Source organism: Aspergillus eucalypticola (genome assembly GCF_003184535.1).
Source record: "Aspergillus eucalypticola CBS 122712 chromosome Unknown BO83scaffold_20, whole genome shotgun sequence".
Taxonomy (NCBI): domain Eukaryota; kingdom Fungi; phylum Ascomycota; class Eurotiomycetes; order Eurotiales; family Aspergillaceae; genus Aspergillus; species Aspergillus eucalypticola.
In genome coordinates this window covers 221,401-239,207 of record NW_020290294.1, presented here as the reverse complement: position 1 = coordinate 239,207, position 17,807 = coordinate 221,401, and the positions used below count along the sequence as shown (strand labels likewise).

The 17,807-nt window shown below is 49.5% G+C and overlaps 4 protein-coding genes across 4 annotated transcripts; 2 read left to right on the top strand and 2 right to left on the bottom strand.

The window, feature by feature from the left end:
* Positions 1–309: 309 nt before the first annotated feature.
* Positions 310–2,336, top strand: BO83DRAFT_418863 (HET domain-containing protein; the record flags this gene model as incomplete). The annotated part of the gene is made up of 2 exons (XM_025534849.1): positions 310–1,315; positions 1,441–2,336. The coding sequence occupies 2 exons, from the start codon at positions 310–312 to the stop codon at positions 2,334–2,336; spliced, it is 1,902 nt and encodes a 633-aa protein (XP_025385901.1).
* A 788-nt stretch (positions 2,337–3,124) lies between these two features.
* On the bottom strand, positions 3,125–8,867 carry BO83DRAFT_365134 (uncharacterized protein). The gene is made up of 4 exons (XM_025529661.1): positions 8,485–8,867; positions 5,976–8,421; positions 4,715–5,749; positions 3,125–4,654 (listed from the first exon to the last, which is right to left on the bottom strand). The coding sequence occupies exons 1-4, from the start codon at positions 8,526–8,528 to the stop codon at positions 3,371–3,373; spliced, it is 4,809 nt and encodes a 1,602-aa protein (XP_025385900.1). The 5' UTR covers positions 8,529–8,867; the 3' UTR covers positions 3,125–3,370.
* A 456-nt stretch (positions 8,868–9,323) lies between these two features.
* On the top strand, positions 9,324–10,808 carry BO83DRAFT_88472 (t-SNARE syntaxin). Its single transcript, XM_025537681.1, has 4 exons — positions 9,324–9,727; positions 9,776–9,957; positions 10,004–10,567; positions 10,617–10,808. The coding sequence occupies exons 1-4, from the start codon at positions 9,478–9,480 to the stop codon at positions 10,650–10,652; spliced, it is 1,032 nt and encodes a 343-aa protein (XP_025385899.1). The 5' UTR covers positions 9,324–9,477; the 3' UTR covers positions 10,653–10,808.
* Positions 10,809–16,281: 5,473 nt separating this feature from the next.
* BO83DRAFT_365129 (NmrA family protein) lies at positions 16,282–17,462 on the bottom strand (the record flags this gene model as incomplete). Its single annotated transcript, XM_025529660.1, has 3 exons — positions 16,282–16,790; positions 16,859–17,347; positions 17,405–17,462. 3 exons carry the CDS (start codon positions 17,460–17,462, stop codon positions 16,282–16,284), a joined length of 1,056 nt encoding a protein of 351 aa, XP_025385898.1.
* Between the last annotated feature and the right edge of the window lie 345 nt (positions 17,463–17,807).

Below are 17,807 nucleotides of genomic sequence, written 5' to 3'. Positions count from 1 at the left end.
GCTAATCCTGTAGTTACAACGTGCTTTGCCTAGTATGCGACATGATATTATTCTAGAGGATCTACATTCGTGATGGGAAACCGAGCAACACAAATAGTAGGAACAGATAGAATGAGTGAATGAGAATATGACAATATACGTACAAATCGAGAAGAAGTATGTTCCATGTATCACCCATTGACCTATAATAGTAGGCTTCAAGCTGCAGGAAGGTGGGTCCAGACACGTCAGGCTTCATTTAGTGCCTAAGAACATAATGGATGCAGTGTGCCGCGTCTGCCCTTCAGCCCACTTGTTTTTCTCTCCACAATGACCGACGCCGATATGAGTCAATCCTTGGTTTTAACTATGACACAATCTCAGGGATTGTATCATAAGCTAGACCCTACATTGAAACAAATCCGTCTCGTTACTATCGAACCTGGTAAATGGACAGATGACATCCAGTGCACACTCCGTGAAACTTCGCTAGCCGATTCGGAACCCTATGAGACACTCTCCTATGTCTGGGGAGACCACACGAATACGAAGAATATTATTGTGAATGGAAGTAATTTCAATGCTACAGCAAACCTCGAATCAGCCCTCCGTCATCTACGCCGCTACACTCCGCGGACTATGTGGATTGATGCGATATGCATCAACCAGCAGGACCTGGGAGAGCGTGCTTCGCAAGTGAGCATTATGCGTGATATCTACCACGGAAGTAATATGACAGTTATATGGCTGGGTGACGGGGACGAACGTGTCGAGTCATTATTCGATCTCGCTCGACGGTTTTACAATCAAAGTTACGAGGACTATAGGCCTGCTCAAAGGGACCAGCCGCTCATACGAGAAGTGAGACGCACCGAAGATCGACGTCAGACCATTAATTTCCTGATCACAGATATACTGGGGCGACCCTGGTGGACCAGAGCATGGGTGTTTCAAGAGGCCGTGGTATCTGCCGAACTACTAGTGAAATGCGGAAATCATGAAATTACGTGGTTGCCCCTCTCGTGGCTTGCCAAAGTTTTATTCGGTAGCACATACTTTACCAGTTTCCTTGATCGAGTCTCCATTGGGAAGCTTGAAGATGTGATTAAGATCCAAAGAACGAGAGAAGCAATGGAAAAAGGCCATGAAATATCGCTTACGCAACTCCTTGCTTGGAATAAACGCCAGCGGTCATCAGATCCCAGGGACAAAATATTCAGCCTGCTCGGTTTGGCACGTGGTGGGCCAGGAAATGCTATACATCCTGACTATTCGGTGAATAACACACTACTGGATGTGTGCCTTGGCCTTGTTGTGCATTCTATCAGGGATTGGGGTATGGATATAATATGCATGAGCCAAGGAAGCGAGAAGCCTAGGTGGCAACCTGGGTACCTGACTGGGAGTTTTACTCGAACGAAAGCTCCAACGTTGCGAGCCCCTTGATTGGCTTGTTCGCAGGTGGAGAGCCATCACTTGTCAAAGACTTTTGGAATATCCCCCCATCCGACTATGACGCATCTCGGTCAAGGTCTCCTGAATATAGATTGCTTCTCGACGTGCCGGCTCTAAAAGCTGTAGGCATTTATGTTGACACCATTGATTGTCTGGCAGTAACATATGATCCTGATAAACACGGAGCATGGTCTTCATCGAGACCCGATCCGTGGGTGGCCCTCTTAACATCGTATTTTGAGAACCCATCCCATATCCCGGAACTCTCAAGCTGGATATATGCACTTCCCAAGTCTGAAACTTTTATGGAAATGGGGGAATCGTTGTCGAATGAATTTCAATATCAAAAAAGCTTTGTTACAATGTCGATCAAGTTACTGAAAAAGATAAGGGAGTCAACAACTGGCCGTGACTATGTCGGTGGGGGCTCGCTGGCCCTCGCATACCTCCGAACGTTGATGGCGGATACATGGGCCATTGGCTACAGAAATGGGGGTATGGCTAACCCCTTGTACTTTGATGAACTCATTGCCATTGAGAATGAATTTACACCAAGTGATGAAGCCACTGAAGAGGACGATACTGGCTATGTCATTGGCAAAGAGTTCGTAAAGATTTACTGTTATGGTGTGTCAGTGCTCAATTACGCTATTGAGCGCGCAACCTCATATCGTCGGCTGATGATCTCCTCAAAGGGTTACATAGGCCTGGTGCCGCCGAAGACTCAAGAAGGAGATCTCGTATGTGTTCTGTTCGGTTGTTCTGTGCCTGTTATTCTCCGCAAGCAAGGGTCTCACTATATCTTCATTGGTGAGAGTTACGTGCATGGCATTATGGACGGAGAGGCAATTCAGATGATGAATGAGGGACACCTAGTCGAAGAGGAGTTTACTTTGGTATAGAGAATTGGTACATGTTCTGCTGCAGGGTATTTTAGCAGGGCTGGTGAATAATCCACAAAGTGTACGACTTAGCCTTTTGGCTGCAGCTTCATCGGAATTCAACTATTTGTCGAAAGGATTGATTGGGCACTCATACATAACAGCTTCGTGCAACCACTACCACTATCATAAGCAGTGGCCGGATGGTCTAGTGGTAGCCACCCTGGATGACACTCCTACAAAAGCTGTCTTAAGAGAAATTCCTCAACTCCATGCTAAAGTACAGAGTATAGTAGATTCAATCCCTACAGCTGCTAAATAGTGACCACAGTAGAAGAGAGAAAACCAGATACATGCCCAGTGCCAGGAAGGAGAATATATCTAATATACATTTAGTAGAAAGGTTATGGAGTATACTCCTTATTTATATCTTTTCGCTTCGCTGCCTCTATACTGAGTATAATAAGAATTTCTGTATAGTTTTTTCCCATGAGATTTTCCTACAGACTTTTATAATAATACACGATAGCTGATAAACTGGAGTTATACTGCACGAAAGCTAAGAATCCGGGATGTAGTACAAGAGATAAAATTATGATTCTTATATAAGATTTACATGATAAGATACTGCTTGTCTCTGGTTATGGTAAAACATGCTAGCATGTGCTAGGAAAGTGTCTGACTTCTTCTGGCTGTTAATGACTCAGCAAGAGTGCCAATAGATGCGCTGATTCTGAGAATAATTTCGATAATAAATAACTTATCATAAGCAGCAGCAGTGGATAAGAGAGGTCCGCATGGGTCAAGGTAACTCCTTATATCAAGTGCGGGATAATATACTATAAGCTACTAGCAGTACTAACTATCTGACAAAAGGCAAGTATGACACGACGTGGGTATCTCCATCCGCAATAGCAACCACATTCAAACTCACAATCACCACTACTAGCTTGTTTGCCTTCCCCCGGCAACACTTGCACTGTACATGTCAAATCAAAAGGAATGAGATAGACACAGCAGCAACAAATCCATAAGATCAATCGATAAATTGCAGACTATATCGCCGATTCATATCCCATGTATCCGACCGGCCTCCACTCCTGCCCTGGATATGCCGTACTCGACATGACAATCTCGGGTTCGCTGGAAGCATCACTGGCATTATCGTGATCATCTCCCCCGTCTGCTGAGGGGACGGGGAGCTCAACGGGAGTGGAGACAAGGGCTCGGGGAGGGGCGGGGCGGTGGGGATGGCTGTTTAGATTTGTGTTTGTCTGTGTACTGGGTGTGGGGCCATTGGATACTGTGCGGGCTCCGGATTCTGTTTCTATTGTGGTGAGGGAGGGATTGGAGTCTGCTGTTGGAGGAGTATTGATGCATTGGGGTTCTCGGCATAAGCTTGCGGTCTTGACCTCTGTATCCGGGTTTGGTGTAGGGGACGGGGATGGAGAGACGCGTGATTGAGCGTCGGAGAATGAAACTTGCGCTGTCGTAGAGGAGTTGTCGCGAGGTGGAAGCTCGGATGGGGACACGATTGAGGGAGATGCGACAGATTCTGGAATTGTGGAAAGTGAAGAGGGTGAAACTCCGAATGAGGTCTCTCGTGTTGGCTCTGGGTTCCGCATGTGAGATTGATCAATGGTAGTGGCAGCGATGGCAGATTCGAGTACATTGCTGGCCTCCCTCCGTGCTCTGTCTCTCTCTTCGACCGTCACCTCATTCTCATCATGCTCGTCAGGATCACCACCCAGTCCGGACAGACTCAACTTCCACGGCAACTCTTGATCGCCCACTCGACTGGTCCGCGGCTTGCGTGCGAACCGCCCCAGCTCAATCGCCGGGTCAGTCGCATCGGTATTTGGTAGAGTTGTCTCCTCCGGTCGGGGCGCGCTTTCCTTGGGACTGCGGGATCGGAGGTGCAGTTCCTGCACGTACGTGCGGGAGGTGGTTCGACCGCGCTCTGGAGAACCATTAGTGGGAGTGTGACTTGGTTCATATACAGTTTTGTTGCTATAGAGGTAGTCGTCTGAAATGGATGAAGTATTAGGAAGAGTAGGGGTGGAAGCATGCGGGACGAAGATGGCTTGGTTCTGGGCCTGGCGGAAGGAATCTGGGGTGGGGATGCGGGGAAGACTCGGCGGCAGATGGGAAAGACTGTCGCTGGCATTGGGGAGGGCGTGGTCGAGGGAATAAAAGCGGGTATGGCTGGATGTGTGGTTTATTGGACGCGATGGAGAGGCCGTCGTGGAGCGCTGGATAGGAGTTTCAGGTCTGGAAGCTTGGTTGGATTGCCTTGATTTGGGTCGGTGGGGACGAAGGTTGTTGGTGCGGAAGAGGCCCTGGATCACGTTCAGTTAGCCTTCAAGACATTCATCCACTCAACAAAGACAGCGACATACTGTCAATCGATCCAGAAGCGGCGGCTTCTGGTCCGACGATGGGCTGCTGGGACCCAGGGAGATGCGACGAATGTCCCGGATTTTGTCGCCGTACTTCATCTCGAGTGCGGCCAGGCGCGCGTGCGGGGTGGAATCCTGCGATCGGGAATTCGCTGCTGAGGTCGCATTCCGACTCGACGGTCGGCTCGGTCTCAGCGACGACATGCTGCTTACTCGCAAGTGACCCGAAGGTGGATGACGACCGTTGAGCGGACGCAGCAAAGACCGATCATTGCCGGTCGCATCCATCTCCGTGTCGGGGTGGTGGCCGACGATGGAGGGCAGAGAGAGACTGGACGAGGCAAGAGGCGCTGCGAGGGCGACAGCCGTAAGTTCAGCCGATTCACTTCCCGGGCGAGCGAGGCACTCACCGTTAAGCGCCAGGGCGAAGGGAGGATCAGCAACCGCATCCTGGGTGCCCAATGACGAGATTGATGGTTGGACTGACCCCCGCCGAGGTTGAACAAAGGCTGCAGGGGGCAACGCAGCATCACCTCCAACACTGGCTTGGTCGCTGGCGCTCACGCCATCCAATTGGCCCGATACGCTTTGTCCGGCCTGACCGGGCTGACCAAGGGTGGCCAGTGGCGCGTCATTGAGGGCTAGTTGGATCCGGCTAGTCCCGCTGTCATCGAGTCTCTCTTGTTGCTGTTCGTGCGCATCGTTAGCGACGCTCTTTCGAGGATCACTGGCTGGTGCCGGTTTGCGAGACGGGAAAGACTCTCGGGCTACAGCTCCCAAATGAATGGATGCCCTACGGCGATCCTCACCAATGGCTACTGCGTTGCTATCAGAACCGGGTACTTCCTTCCGCTTCACCCCCCAGCTCAGCCGATGATGTCCGGCCGGTCGAGAAGCGCCGGCGACCGGGAGACTTCCAAAGTGGACGCTATGGCGCTGGTGGCTGGGCCTTGTTCCTGCAGGATCCAGGTCGGCTGCTTGCTGGAGCTCCGACAGGGGCACCGGTCGACGATAGCCGCGCGAGGACTGAAATCCCTACATATCCCCGCATTAGAGGCGATGAGACGCAGCAGAATAAACCCGAAAAGGAGGAGTGAAGACATCATTCATGTCACATTCTGAGGCACTGAGATCTGACCAATTACAGCGTGGTATCAAGCAACATAATCACACAGGCAAGAAACAAACAAAAGAACAGGCCGAGCGTGCCGCTCCCTGGCCAGACCGCCCATCATTATCAGTAAAGAGATTAAGAATCTACCTTGTCGTTCCCTCCGCCCTTCAACTTACTCCGGCTGCGAGCAAAAAATCCCTTGGCGGCCTCGCCTGCACGCCCTCCCAAAACTCCTGCCGTGTGCAGCAACTCTTTGCCGCGTTGCTCTACTTGCTGTTTGTTCATCATTGCCCCCAATGGCGCCGAGGGCCGTCGCGCGTGCCCCGAGCCGGATGGAGATAGATCAGCTTTACCAAGGGCAGCCAGCTTCGGGAACTTGCCTCGAGAGACGGGCGCCTTGGCACCGGTGGTCGTCAGTTTCGTGCTCTTCTCAACCACATCATTGTGTTCGGGGTGTGTCTGCACTGTGACAGAAATCCATTGGTTAAGACCCGTATTAATGGTCGCAAACTTCGCTCGGGTGTCGTTGAAAGCCCGAACGCGTTCCTCCGACGTCTTCATCGCCAAGATTTCCCGGAAACCAAGCAGTGTCGGCTCGACAGTCGCTGGGGTCGTGAACATGACTCGCGACGACCGCCGGTCGGAGCCTGTCTGGGGCCCCTCGTCTGCATGAGAGTCGGGAATGACTTCTGCATTGTAGACTTCAGGCAGGTATTGCCCATCGGAGATGATGCTTCGATCGTCCGGTACGGGAGGCACGATAGTTAGCTTCGGCTTCTCCGTAGACGGCGGCTCCTTGGCTTCACGTTCCTCATCGACGGGCTCAGGATTGGGGGCTATCTCTGTCAGCTGGGCGAGATCCTCGGTGGGTGGGAATTGCCCAGGCATGGGCACGGGCGGGGATTGTACACCCGTCTCGGGAGCAGGCTCCCCAGATGACGAGGATTCCCATGAAAATCGTCTGGTCAGCTTCGGCTTCGGGGCTGGAGCGGAACTTGTTGGGGCAGCAATGAGAGGAGTTGGCTGTGCGGGCGTATCCTGCAGGGCAGCTGAGGGACTGTCGTAGTCAGGAGGTTGGTCACCCTCGTGAGAAGTGGGCAAGGCCTCCTTCGTCCAATAACGCTCGTATTCATCCAGCATGTGACTGCTGTCCTGCTGCGGTGCGTCCAGCCGGCGCTCCTCTTCATGGTCTGGATCTTCCGACGGGGTATTTTCCCGGCTCAAAGAACGAATAATTTCCTTCCGCAGCCGGTCGCTCTCTGTGTCCTGGGGCGAGTTGTCTGTACTGAAGGACGGAATGATAACTGGGACACCATCCCCGGTGGTAATCGTAGGCTCAGGTGGAGGATGGCTGCCACCAACACTAAGCGGTGCGGGCAGACCCTCATCAGGCTGTGGCAGTTGCACCGTAGCTTTCTGCGGGCTTGCGATGATGTTTTGGGGTGAGTCTGGCGTGTTGGACGACATTTCTCCTACCGCAGACGGTGCAGTTCCTTCGACGCTAGCGATAACCGGTGTTCTAGACGGGCTATTGTTCGGGCTGGGAAGGCTCAAATCTCGACGGTGGCCAGGCTTGAACACCATGTTTCCTGGTTCTTCTTTGGGTGTCGAGATGGTTTCGGGTTCTTCTACAATCGTAGGAGTCTTGGTCTCGCTCGGGTTGTGCTGGGGTATAATTGGGCTAATCACCGAGGTGCTATCGCTGTTAGACCGAGCAATGCTGTCCACCGTGGTGCTCGGGGTCTCGGGCACATCAAAAGCCTGATGAACAACCGACCGGAATCCCAAGGAAGGATTGTGCTGTAGTTTGTGGTCCTGGCCCTCCGACTCTGGATCTACCTGGGCGTTGGAATGGGGTCCGAGCGAGAGGTCAGGATTAAATCCAGAAAGACGTTTCATATCTGGCAGCTGGATGATGGGAGGCTCATTTGTAGATGCGTCAGCAGAGTGGGAGCCGTGGGGCGTGCTTCCAGCATCTGACGGCCTCTCAGTACTGTCCTGGGCCGGGTGGAGTATGTGATCGCCGGGAGATGCCGCTCCCTGTTGTTCGTGAGAGGTCGACGCAGTAGCCTGAGACACTGGCGCTCCAGGTGGCGCCGCACCCGACGGGTTGTCAACAAAATATCCGGCCTCAGATGCCTGTTGTCTCGCAGCACTCTCTGCCCTCATCCGCTTGTAGATCTCGGCTGGCCGCACAATTGGGACAGTTCGGTTGTTGTTAGGAGCGGCCGCCATGCGGTCTGCAGAGAGGCTACGATGCGCTCCAGCACCAGCTGCGTCCAGTGTTGCCACCTGGTCCATGGATCTCGACCGATCGACTGAAGGTAGGGGTGGACGAGACACGTCTCTCGTGAACATGCTAGGGATATCTCCGGTGCTTTGGTTCATGCTGGGAGGCTGCGGGACAGGCGGAGTCTCATCCTCATCGTCATACTCGCCGTACTCATCGTCTCCCCAATCATTCCCATCGTATGAGTATTTTTTGGCCTCGACCCAACGTTTCGTTTTCGCCCGGTTCACATTCGGCTTAAAGGATAGCGGGGTGCCACCGCGTGGATAAGGAGAGCTGGGGCTGTCGGACGTGTTCGAGGAGCTAGATCCAGGGCAGCGTTAGTTATGTGCGGGGTCCTGCAAGCAAGATATACGCATGGCCTACAGTTTGTGAAGCTCCGGCTCGTAAGGCTGGAACTGGCGTGCCATTGCTGACTAGTCTGAGCGTGTGAACCCGATTATGAACATTAATGGAATAGTCGGTGTAAGTGCCCGATCGGCATATCACATGCCAAAGACCTGGGTTGAGAGGCGTATAGGAGAAGCGACCGTCGATGCGAAGGTGCTGCGAGGTTGACCGGAAAACACGGGAGAACGAGAGAGGATGGTTGCACCAGATGACGTGGGAGCAAGGATGGCGATGACAGCCCAAGCCACGGGGCAGCGCAGCAGCGGCGTTACGTGGAATGGAGTTATTCTTAGTAGCGAAGGAAGGGATGGGCTATGTCCGATCGCGATCAGAATGGGTACGGAGGCACACGAGTCTGGGGATGGGGGTACGGAAGGGAATTGGTTGAAGTCAATCGCCAGCGGGATAAGATAGGCTGATTGCGATGTTCCCCTGAGACTCCATCGGATCTAATAATGAGAAGCTCTACTCCTTTCAGTTAAGCTGCTTTGGTCCGTTGGCAGCCTGACGCCTGGGGCACCCGGTGGCTGTTGCTGCCCCTGTGGCTAGTGAGAAACTGGAGTGGCTGGGGTGCACGTGGCTGAGCCTCCGCCTTTCCTATTACGGACGGAAGACGGGCTGGCGACGTCGGCTTCTCGCTCCTCCTCCACTCTCTCTCCATCTTCTCTCCCCGTGCCTCTACGGTGGTCGATGCTGGTCTCGGTTGATTGATATGGCCCTATTGTAATACTCCCACTTTACCTTCAATTTATGCTTCTCCGCTCTCGTTCTACCTTAGCTATACCGCCACCACTCAACGGACACGTCTCCAGTTGCCTCCTTATCGATTAGATCGACTCCGTGGAATCTCACGTCGCGCATTCGTTCTGCATTCGGCTATACCCCTGTACATCTTCGCTTGCATTGCGACCGACTACCGAATTATCTTTCTTTCATCCAATCCTCATTTATTCTACATCCATCTACACAATGACCGGCCCGTCCATTCAAGATCGTACCGGCGAGTTCCACGCCATTCTGGGTCAAGCCCAGAAGCGCATGGCCGCCAACAAAGCTAGCGCTCAGCGCCAGGCTCTTTTGACAGATGCGCAGCGGAAACAAGCAAATGGTTCCGCAGATGGGCAGGGTGGCAAACGAAGGTCGGAGTTTGCCCGGAGAGCTGTGGAAATTGGACGAGGGATTACGGCGACAACTGCTAAGCTTCAGAGACTGGCCGAGTGTGAGTGACTTCTAGATGATTAGATTGATGGAGTTAACATTGTCTCAGTGGCCAAGCGAAAGACGCTCTTTGACGACAGACCGGTTGAAATCTCCGAGTTGACGTTTGTGATCAAACAAGATCTCGCCTCGTTGAATCAGCAAATCGCCTCGTTGCAAGCGCTTACTCTTTCACAACATCCCAAGAGCAATCGGTCGAAGGCGGATCAGGAAGGAGAGCACAATGATAATGTACGTACGACACACATCAAGACCGATACGAAGCTAATGAGATTAGGTGGTTGTCATGCTGCAAGGTAAATTGGCGGATGTGGGAGCAAACTTCAAAGATGTGCTTGAAGTGCGAACAAAGAACATCCAGGCCTCGCGATCCAGAACCGAAAACTTTGTCTCCTCGGTATCCTCAAAGACACATTCCGCCCTCGATACGCAGCGCTCCGATTCCCCGCTCTACAACACATCCGGGCGGCGGACGCCTCAGCCGGGCGGTGCTTCCGATCTACTGACTCTGGAACCTTCGAACCCATCTCCGCTCGGCCGCCCCTCTATGCACTCAGATCAGCAACTATTGGTCATGGAGGAAGCCCAGACGAGCAACGCCTATATCCAAGGGCGTGGTGAGGCAATCGATGCGATTGAACGCACCATCAGCGAGTTGGGTGGTATCTTCGGTCAGCTTGCGCAGATGGTCAGCGAGCAATCCGACATGATCCAGCGGATAGACGCCAACACGGAAGACGTTGTCGATAATGTGCAGGGAGCACATCGCGAGTTACTGAAGTACTGGACGCGGGTATCCGGGAACCGGTGGCTCATCGCCAAGATGTTTGGCGTCCTAATGGTAAGTTCATCCCCCAACCTGCTGGTCGAATGGCAGCTAATTTGTGCAGATCTTCTTCCTACTCTGGGTGTTGATATCGGGATAGACACACCCCTATTCTTTTCTACTATAATGTATTAATACTGGTTCGTGTTCGTCCTGCTGTGCTGAACGAATAATGCAACCGTTTCTGTCGCTTAGCCTTGCATTCTTGTCTGCTACATTGTTTGGCCGTGGCTAGATCTGATGATCGATCTTCTACTATTTACTTTATGTGCTTCGGATGGCCTGATGTGAATACGGTCCATGATTGACTAGATCAATTTTATTCCCTTTCCTTGACTTCTTCTCTTTGGCCGCATCATTCAATGGCTGCTGAGCCGATTCAATAAGTTTTGGTACACATGAAGCAGATGTATGACCCCCAGTGCATTCCGCTGTATCATTACCAGAAGAATTATCTATTCACCAGTAGCTTATATTATATATAAACCTCTTTTCCTTCTCTACTCTTCATCTTCCTCTCCTTCATTCAGACAGCCTTTTTGCCAATCCACAAGATGAATAGGCCTTTATCTATAACGGATATAAAATCAAGCAGTGCCCTACAGATGCTGGCTCCCGAGATTGCGGTTATCCTTGAAAATACTATCATTTTTCGAAAGCCTAATTTATGGATTGGATACGAACAATAACCCAACTAGCCACCGCAGCCCATATAAAGTGGAGGCTCGAAGAAGTAGTGTTTCCCTTCACATCATTGAAAGAACCCTATCTTCTGGATACTCTCCGTATTCCATACCCTTTTACATGTCAAAAAATGACACGGGATAGCCCGTCTGAGTCCAGGTTGATCATCCATGGTTCCACAGGGGAAGGAGGTTGTATCTATTCCTCCCAGTCACCACTTAGCGATGCACAGGAATGGGCGTCGATCCCCAGAAGAGAACATCAGTACCTAATGATTATGGATAACCAGATACATTAGCATTTGAAACACCTTGTGCAAATAAGTGCCCAAACTCCTGCTAACAGATCACCACAGACATCTGGAAGTGGCGGCTTAGGTGGAGGAATGAATTAAAGAAAATCCAGATCAAATGGCTACAACAACTACTAGGAATTACATCATGCAGCAACTGTTACACTTATATAGTTGCAGATGGTGTGAGAAAGCCACTTTTCAGTGACTAAGCGGCATATTCATGAATCTTGCAACTCGAACAATTCAACAGTTATAGATGCACTGATGTTTATTGTTCTACTCTAAATTTCGGGCTTACTCACTCCAATCGAACGTACAACCCAACGATGACAATAATGAGGGGATGGCTGTGGCCGAATTCTTCCCGCATGTCTCCACCATGGAAAAGACGAGAGGCAAAGATAACATTCCAAAGCATATGTTTACGAGCTCCGTATTCAAGCTCGAAAATCATGTCTTGGAGAGTGTCAATCCGTCCTGAACAAATCTTCAGGTCACCGTGTCTTGGAAGGTCGAAGTAGACCTCGAGTATTGACTTTCTCACATTGTTAATGCTGAGGAATACCGTTAAGTCTGCCGACGACGAAGATACCTTGCAATGGTGCGGGGTGAGTGAAACACCTGGTCATCTAAATGGCTATGCCCAAAGAAACGCCAGACATGGCATCGTCCGCTGGTTTTGATCTACATGACATCTGCTATACACAAAATACCGTGGTGGGCGACGTTTGAGGCTATTCAATGCCTAATGCTCTATAGCAGTATGGTTTGTTCAGTAAGGACAAGTATCGCGCAAGTTAAGGCACATCAAAATTCTAGCGGTAGGCGGGAGTCTGCTGTCACCGCTGCCAGGTCCTGTTCTGACTGGCCCGTGGCCTCGGCAGAAGACTCTGAAGAGTAGCGGACAGTCATGGGAAACCGACGAGGCCGTGCAGGAGGGAGAGATGCGCGATCATAAGAAAGCTTCTGCTGCGGAAAAGCGCACCTAGCGCTGGGGGTGGTTTGGGTTGTGCTGAACACTATTATATTTGCAGTCACATGGTTTGATTTATCGAGTTCCAAGCTCACGATCATAATCGAAAGGACGGCTCTCGATGTAAATTTCAACCCTAGTTATCGGCGCCGGGTGCTCAGCATGGACGCTGTCGTTGTTCCGGTTCAGATGGTAACTCATAAGTTCCAGGCTTCTGCTAAACACAACCATCCTTACAAGTGTGCCAGATACGCCGGGATGTTCATGGTATATTGCTTCCCTGACAAGCAAATTCCTGGAATACAAGGCGGTGATATAGTCTGTGGTGTTTTCGTAAGAGATAATGGCGTGCTGTGCCATAAAAATTATGTTCTGCCAAGCTGGGCTCCTAACAACAAAACAACGCGGGTTTATCACTCAAGGCCAACTGCTTGGCTATCATGACCTGAGCTAGATACTCCAGTTAAGTATATCAGATCTTATGGTATTTTGCAAAGATTACTGTCTTAAAGGCTACTCACGCATACATATCGACAATCCTTAGGCCTCTCAATAGGATCCAGTCAATAACTCTCAGACACTGGTTTCAGAGTTATATCTCCCTTGGCTATATTGGTCATAGCTAGATCCAGAATCTACCAAACCGATGGATATCCAGAACTGATAGCTATCGCGCACAAAAACTGTATGTCGTCGTGTAATTGGTCCCGGGACTAACTACTTCATCAAAGATGCTTTTCCCATGTCTTGCTTAGTCTCCAGGACGTTCCATGTCCAGCGCTCGCATGCCGCTCCGCACTGCCTGGGATACGAGGGAATATGACGACACCGCAGCATCTCTTCAAAGCAGGAGAAATTTCGACGTCATCTAGGGTATATCTACGGATATCTAGATCTGTTCATTTCGATGTATGGTTTTATGGCCTGGTAATCAATATCTCTCAGTCAAAGGCGGCTTCAGTCTACAGCAATAACCAGGAGTCAAGGACTCAACCACAGGTTGCTATTCAATCGTCTGACACATGATCTGTTGCCCTGCTATTAGGATCTCTAGATTATCTGAAAGAAAAGGGCTTGCTATTCGTAACTTACAGTTGATATATCTGGTCCCATCAGCAAGTCAAAGAATCTTCACCTTACCAAAAACCAGGCGGGCCAAGGAGGTCGTCCTGCTGCTTGGCGGTGCAATAACCCTGATCACATTGTAGGGCTGGAAAATGACAACGGTAACAATCCCGGCACTCGTGATGTTCGAGGAGCTCAGGGCGCTAATAGAGGATTTAGACCCTACTAATAAACAAGCTCAACAAGAGCAATCTGAACTAGGGCCCAGAAACAGCCCCAGCAGAATGTCGCCTTTATGTTCAGTGGCACCATTTTATGGCGAGAGATGGTCCTGTACTCGGTCCTGCTTCTCCCAATTGAATCGGCGGTGACGAGGAAGAGATATTGTACAAACGGTTGAGCTTAGCTACGAGTGCTTCCATCGTGACCCATTTACAATGTTATCCGAAAGGGCAGACTCACTGGAGAGGTATATGTGCCAGTGTATCTGGCAATGAACAAGCAAATTTGGACACACCTGCCGGGGGGTGTACCGTTTCGGTATGAATCATCCTGGATGCACGGAATTCTTGGAATTTCACCATTGAACCACAATGCCTAGGAAAATAGCGCACAGGTTACAAGACATGGAACAAAGCGCTTGACAAGTGGAAAGTTATAGCCTGATGACAATGAAAAGATACGATCCTTATGATGTCGACATTAGAGGAGACATAGAGAAGGCATGTGGAAAGAATTGACAAACACTTACATACTCTGGAGAGGAACATGGTAGCCTTCAAAAGATAAGTAGATAAGAGAAGTATAATCTCGGTTCATCCACGACATGGTTGAAACACTTCAGTGAAGTACATCCGGGAGCGGGAAAAACTACAAGTTTTGATTCATTCAGGTGCACTTTCTTCCCTCCAGCCAGGCATCATCATCTCTATAGAAAGCGAAAAATAATACTAGCCAAACAGCCTACCGCTGTATTATGAGCATATGGCACCTAACGCAATCCAGCAAACACATATCTAGGTGACCCAGTGGAGGGGGCCCGCCACTCCAAGCGTCTTAAGGAAAAAGAAGCATTGAAGTCCCTCACTGCCGAAGAGGATGAGGCTACAAAAAAGCGTCTCGACAAGGAGCTCGAAGAGATGATAGGCCAACTGAGCGATGAGGACATGGATGGTATCTCAACGCAAACCATGACTACTTACCTACAACATATCCTGCCAAGCAGCATTTCACATTCGGTGATTTGGTATCACCATTAGAGTTTGAAAATATCGTCTCGGAAATTGCATCGTGGTCCTGTATCCGCAACCAAAGAGCTAGGGCACGTCCATGTCCACGTTCACCACCATATCGCCCATTTTCGATTTGGCTAACACCGTCTCTATCTGAGATTATAATAAGAGGGGACTGTCCTCTCACTTAATCACCAGCACCTGACGTGGCACATTATCAGATGGTCTTCTCTGAGTTCAGGCACAGGCCGTTTGATATACTTGAATAAGCTTAATACTACTAGCACTCCTTCTGACGCCCGAAACAGTAACCGCGAAATACACTGTGGGTATATCAGTACTCCTAAAAAGAATTCGAACAAAAGACTGGAGCGATACTCAAGTGAAACTATAGAGTGGATCTGCTGACATAGCTCGTCCCAGTCTCCGGCCTATTCTTGGACACATGGTATGTTGGTGATTATTTGCTTTGAAAGCATTGCTCTTCTCACATACTACGGATGACAAACTGCAAGTCTTAATTGAGTACCAAATTGGAACGATTGGGCCAAAGATAGTGATGGCTCAACCTACTCAATGCTATGCACACATTGGTGTAATTAAAGATGCAATCAATCATGGCAATATGGAAGATTGGGCCGGTATCTCTGTGCCAGGTAGCGTTGCGTTTTTCAAGCTCCAATTTGACTTCAATTCGTTCTTCTTTTCAATGGGGTTTATGCTAGCTATTCTTGTGTCTATGTGCATAGGGATTATTGGGATGCCATGGGAACCTCCACACAGGAGACTGTCCTGAAAGGGATGTGTACATTGTCGTTCCACCTGGAATGTGAATTTTAGCTGTGATTTCCACATTATTACATGCTCTGATGCCATACTAGCCTACGTATTACCCGAGTTAAAAGAACATTATGGTTCAATACATTGGAATAGCATCGTGAATCAAACTCAATTCAAAAGTGCACAATTTGGTAGTATATCGCCTTGTATATCCGAATATATCCTGCAGCCAAACAACCCCAATTAAATCACCTGCCCCACACAGACTCAAGCGGAAACAACATTAGCTGTTTTCTCCATGATATCCGATCGTGTACGCAGGTCACCTGATGTGACAACCTAAAGACTACACACTAAATAAGCTAAGAAGAAGTCTATATAATCCAAAAGACTAATAAATCTAGAGAAAGAAAGGAAAACAACCTATTCTCTAGATATTAACTTCTGTTATATATTTTAAGACTGAGTGACCAGCCCAGTAAGTTTTTTATCATAAATTTTGTACTTACTTTATTGTGATGACTTTTTGTTTTCCCTTTCAAGATAAGAAGAATAGATATGTATAATAGTTTACTAGAGGCTGAAAGATAGTAGGCTATTGAAACTTTGAAGCAATAGATTGCATTGTGGAATCTTCGAACAAGTCCCACACGGATGAGTGAGAACCAACGCTTAGGCAGGATTCTACTAGCTCCCTAGGTCAGGCCAGAGAAGTTGCTTGCTGTTGCTGCATCACTGCGGCAGATCTTTTCAGGTCCTCAACTCCCTTCAGCACGTTGTTTCGTTGCCCGTTGTAGTGAACCATTCTCATCCAATCACTCAGTGAACTGATACGATTAGGGTGAATTCGATTCAGAAGCGTGAAGTCTCGGTGCTCAGCCCGGCCCTCTCCCCAGTATTTCCACCAAGCTGAGAAGTTCTGGCGCCAAGTCATCGTTGATTCATCCGTCACAGCACTTGGACCGGCGTAAAAATTGGCTGGAGCATTTGGGAACGGCTCTGCCATAGGTAGGTACTCTTCAAGAGGTACATACCGATGCACCCCTTTCTTCCCTGTCACCTCAGTGAAGGCTGCCGCTAATTCCGCGAAACTAACTTCATCCGTTGCAATTTTGAGATTCAGCCCGGCGGATTCTGGCAAGTTGTTGAAGAGCCAAAGAGAATAATGTCCAACATCCTCTAGAGCTATAAGAGGTATTTTACCAGATTCTGTGCCGGAAGTACCGTCATAGTTAGTCACTAGTAGAGCTCATATCAGGTAAGGTAGTGAGACATACTTGCGGGATTAGCCCAAACAAATGTCCCATCAGGCTCTTGGGTAGGGACAAACATGCCATCCCAGAGCATGTTCATATACGGGCCAGTTGTAAGCACAGAGCTTTTCATACCAGCCTGACCTTGAGCTAGGATATAATCTGCAACTCTGCCTTTCGCATCATTATGGCCCCAATGGTAATTTTCATCCCAGTCCGCATGCTTGAGCGCGAAGTCTGTACAAGCATAGACATAGTGTTGCACTCTGTGGTGCCGCGCGATTTCATAAGCTCGACAGCCGTAAAATAGCTCATTCTTCTCACCGATGGTAAAGCCATCGGTGTTGATCCATGCCCCGTAAACACCCTTAAAAGCTTTATGCAGATCTTCCTGGTTATCCTGTCTGCCTTCAATTAGGGACACATTAGGAAGTTGTGCAACTTCTTGCGCCCGAGCAGACTTTGCGTCTCGAGTAAGCACTCGGACAGAGAAATTTCCGCTCGAGGAGAGGGCTATCACGAGTCAGGTATACACTAAAAGGCAAGGTGAAAAGCTGCTATGACACGCACCTTTAATGACCGGCAGGCCTTGAGCGCCAGTTCCGCCGATAACCAGAATTTCTCTCATCCTTTCCTATGAAAATTGAGTATTCCCCGGATGTGTGGACTAATGACCAGATATAACGATAATTGCTTGACCATTCTCACGATGTGCAGCTGTGCCTGATTTATTCGATCCCTCTAATGACCTTTCTCGATGATGATTAACTATGTAGTGATTTATACGATGATTAATCGGGCCCAGCTTGCCGAGGTTTAGTCTCTATATTACGCATGAAACTGTGAACCTTTTCCCAAAGTTGGTACGATCTCGTCATGCGAGTGGCGGAGACTCTAAGTCTCTGATTCATGATGGTTGTTCGGCTTGATTATTTCATCCCGCCGACTGTTCGCATTGGTATATTTGGTGTAG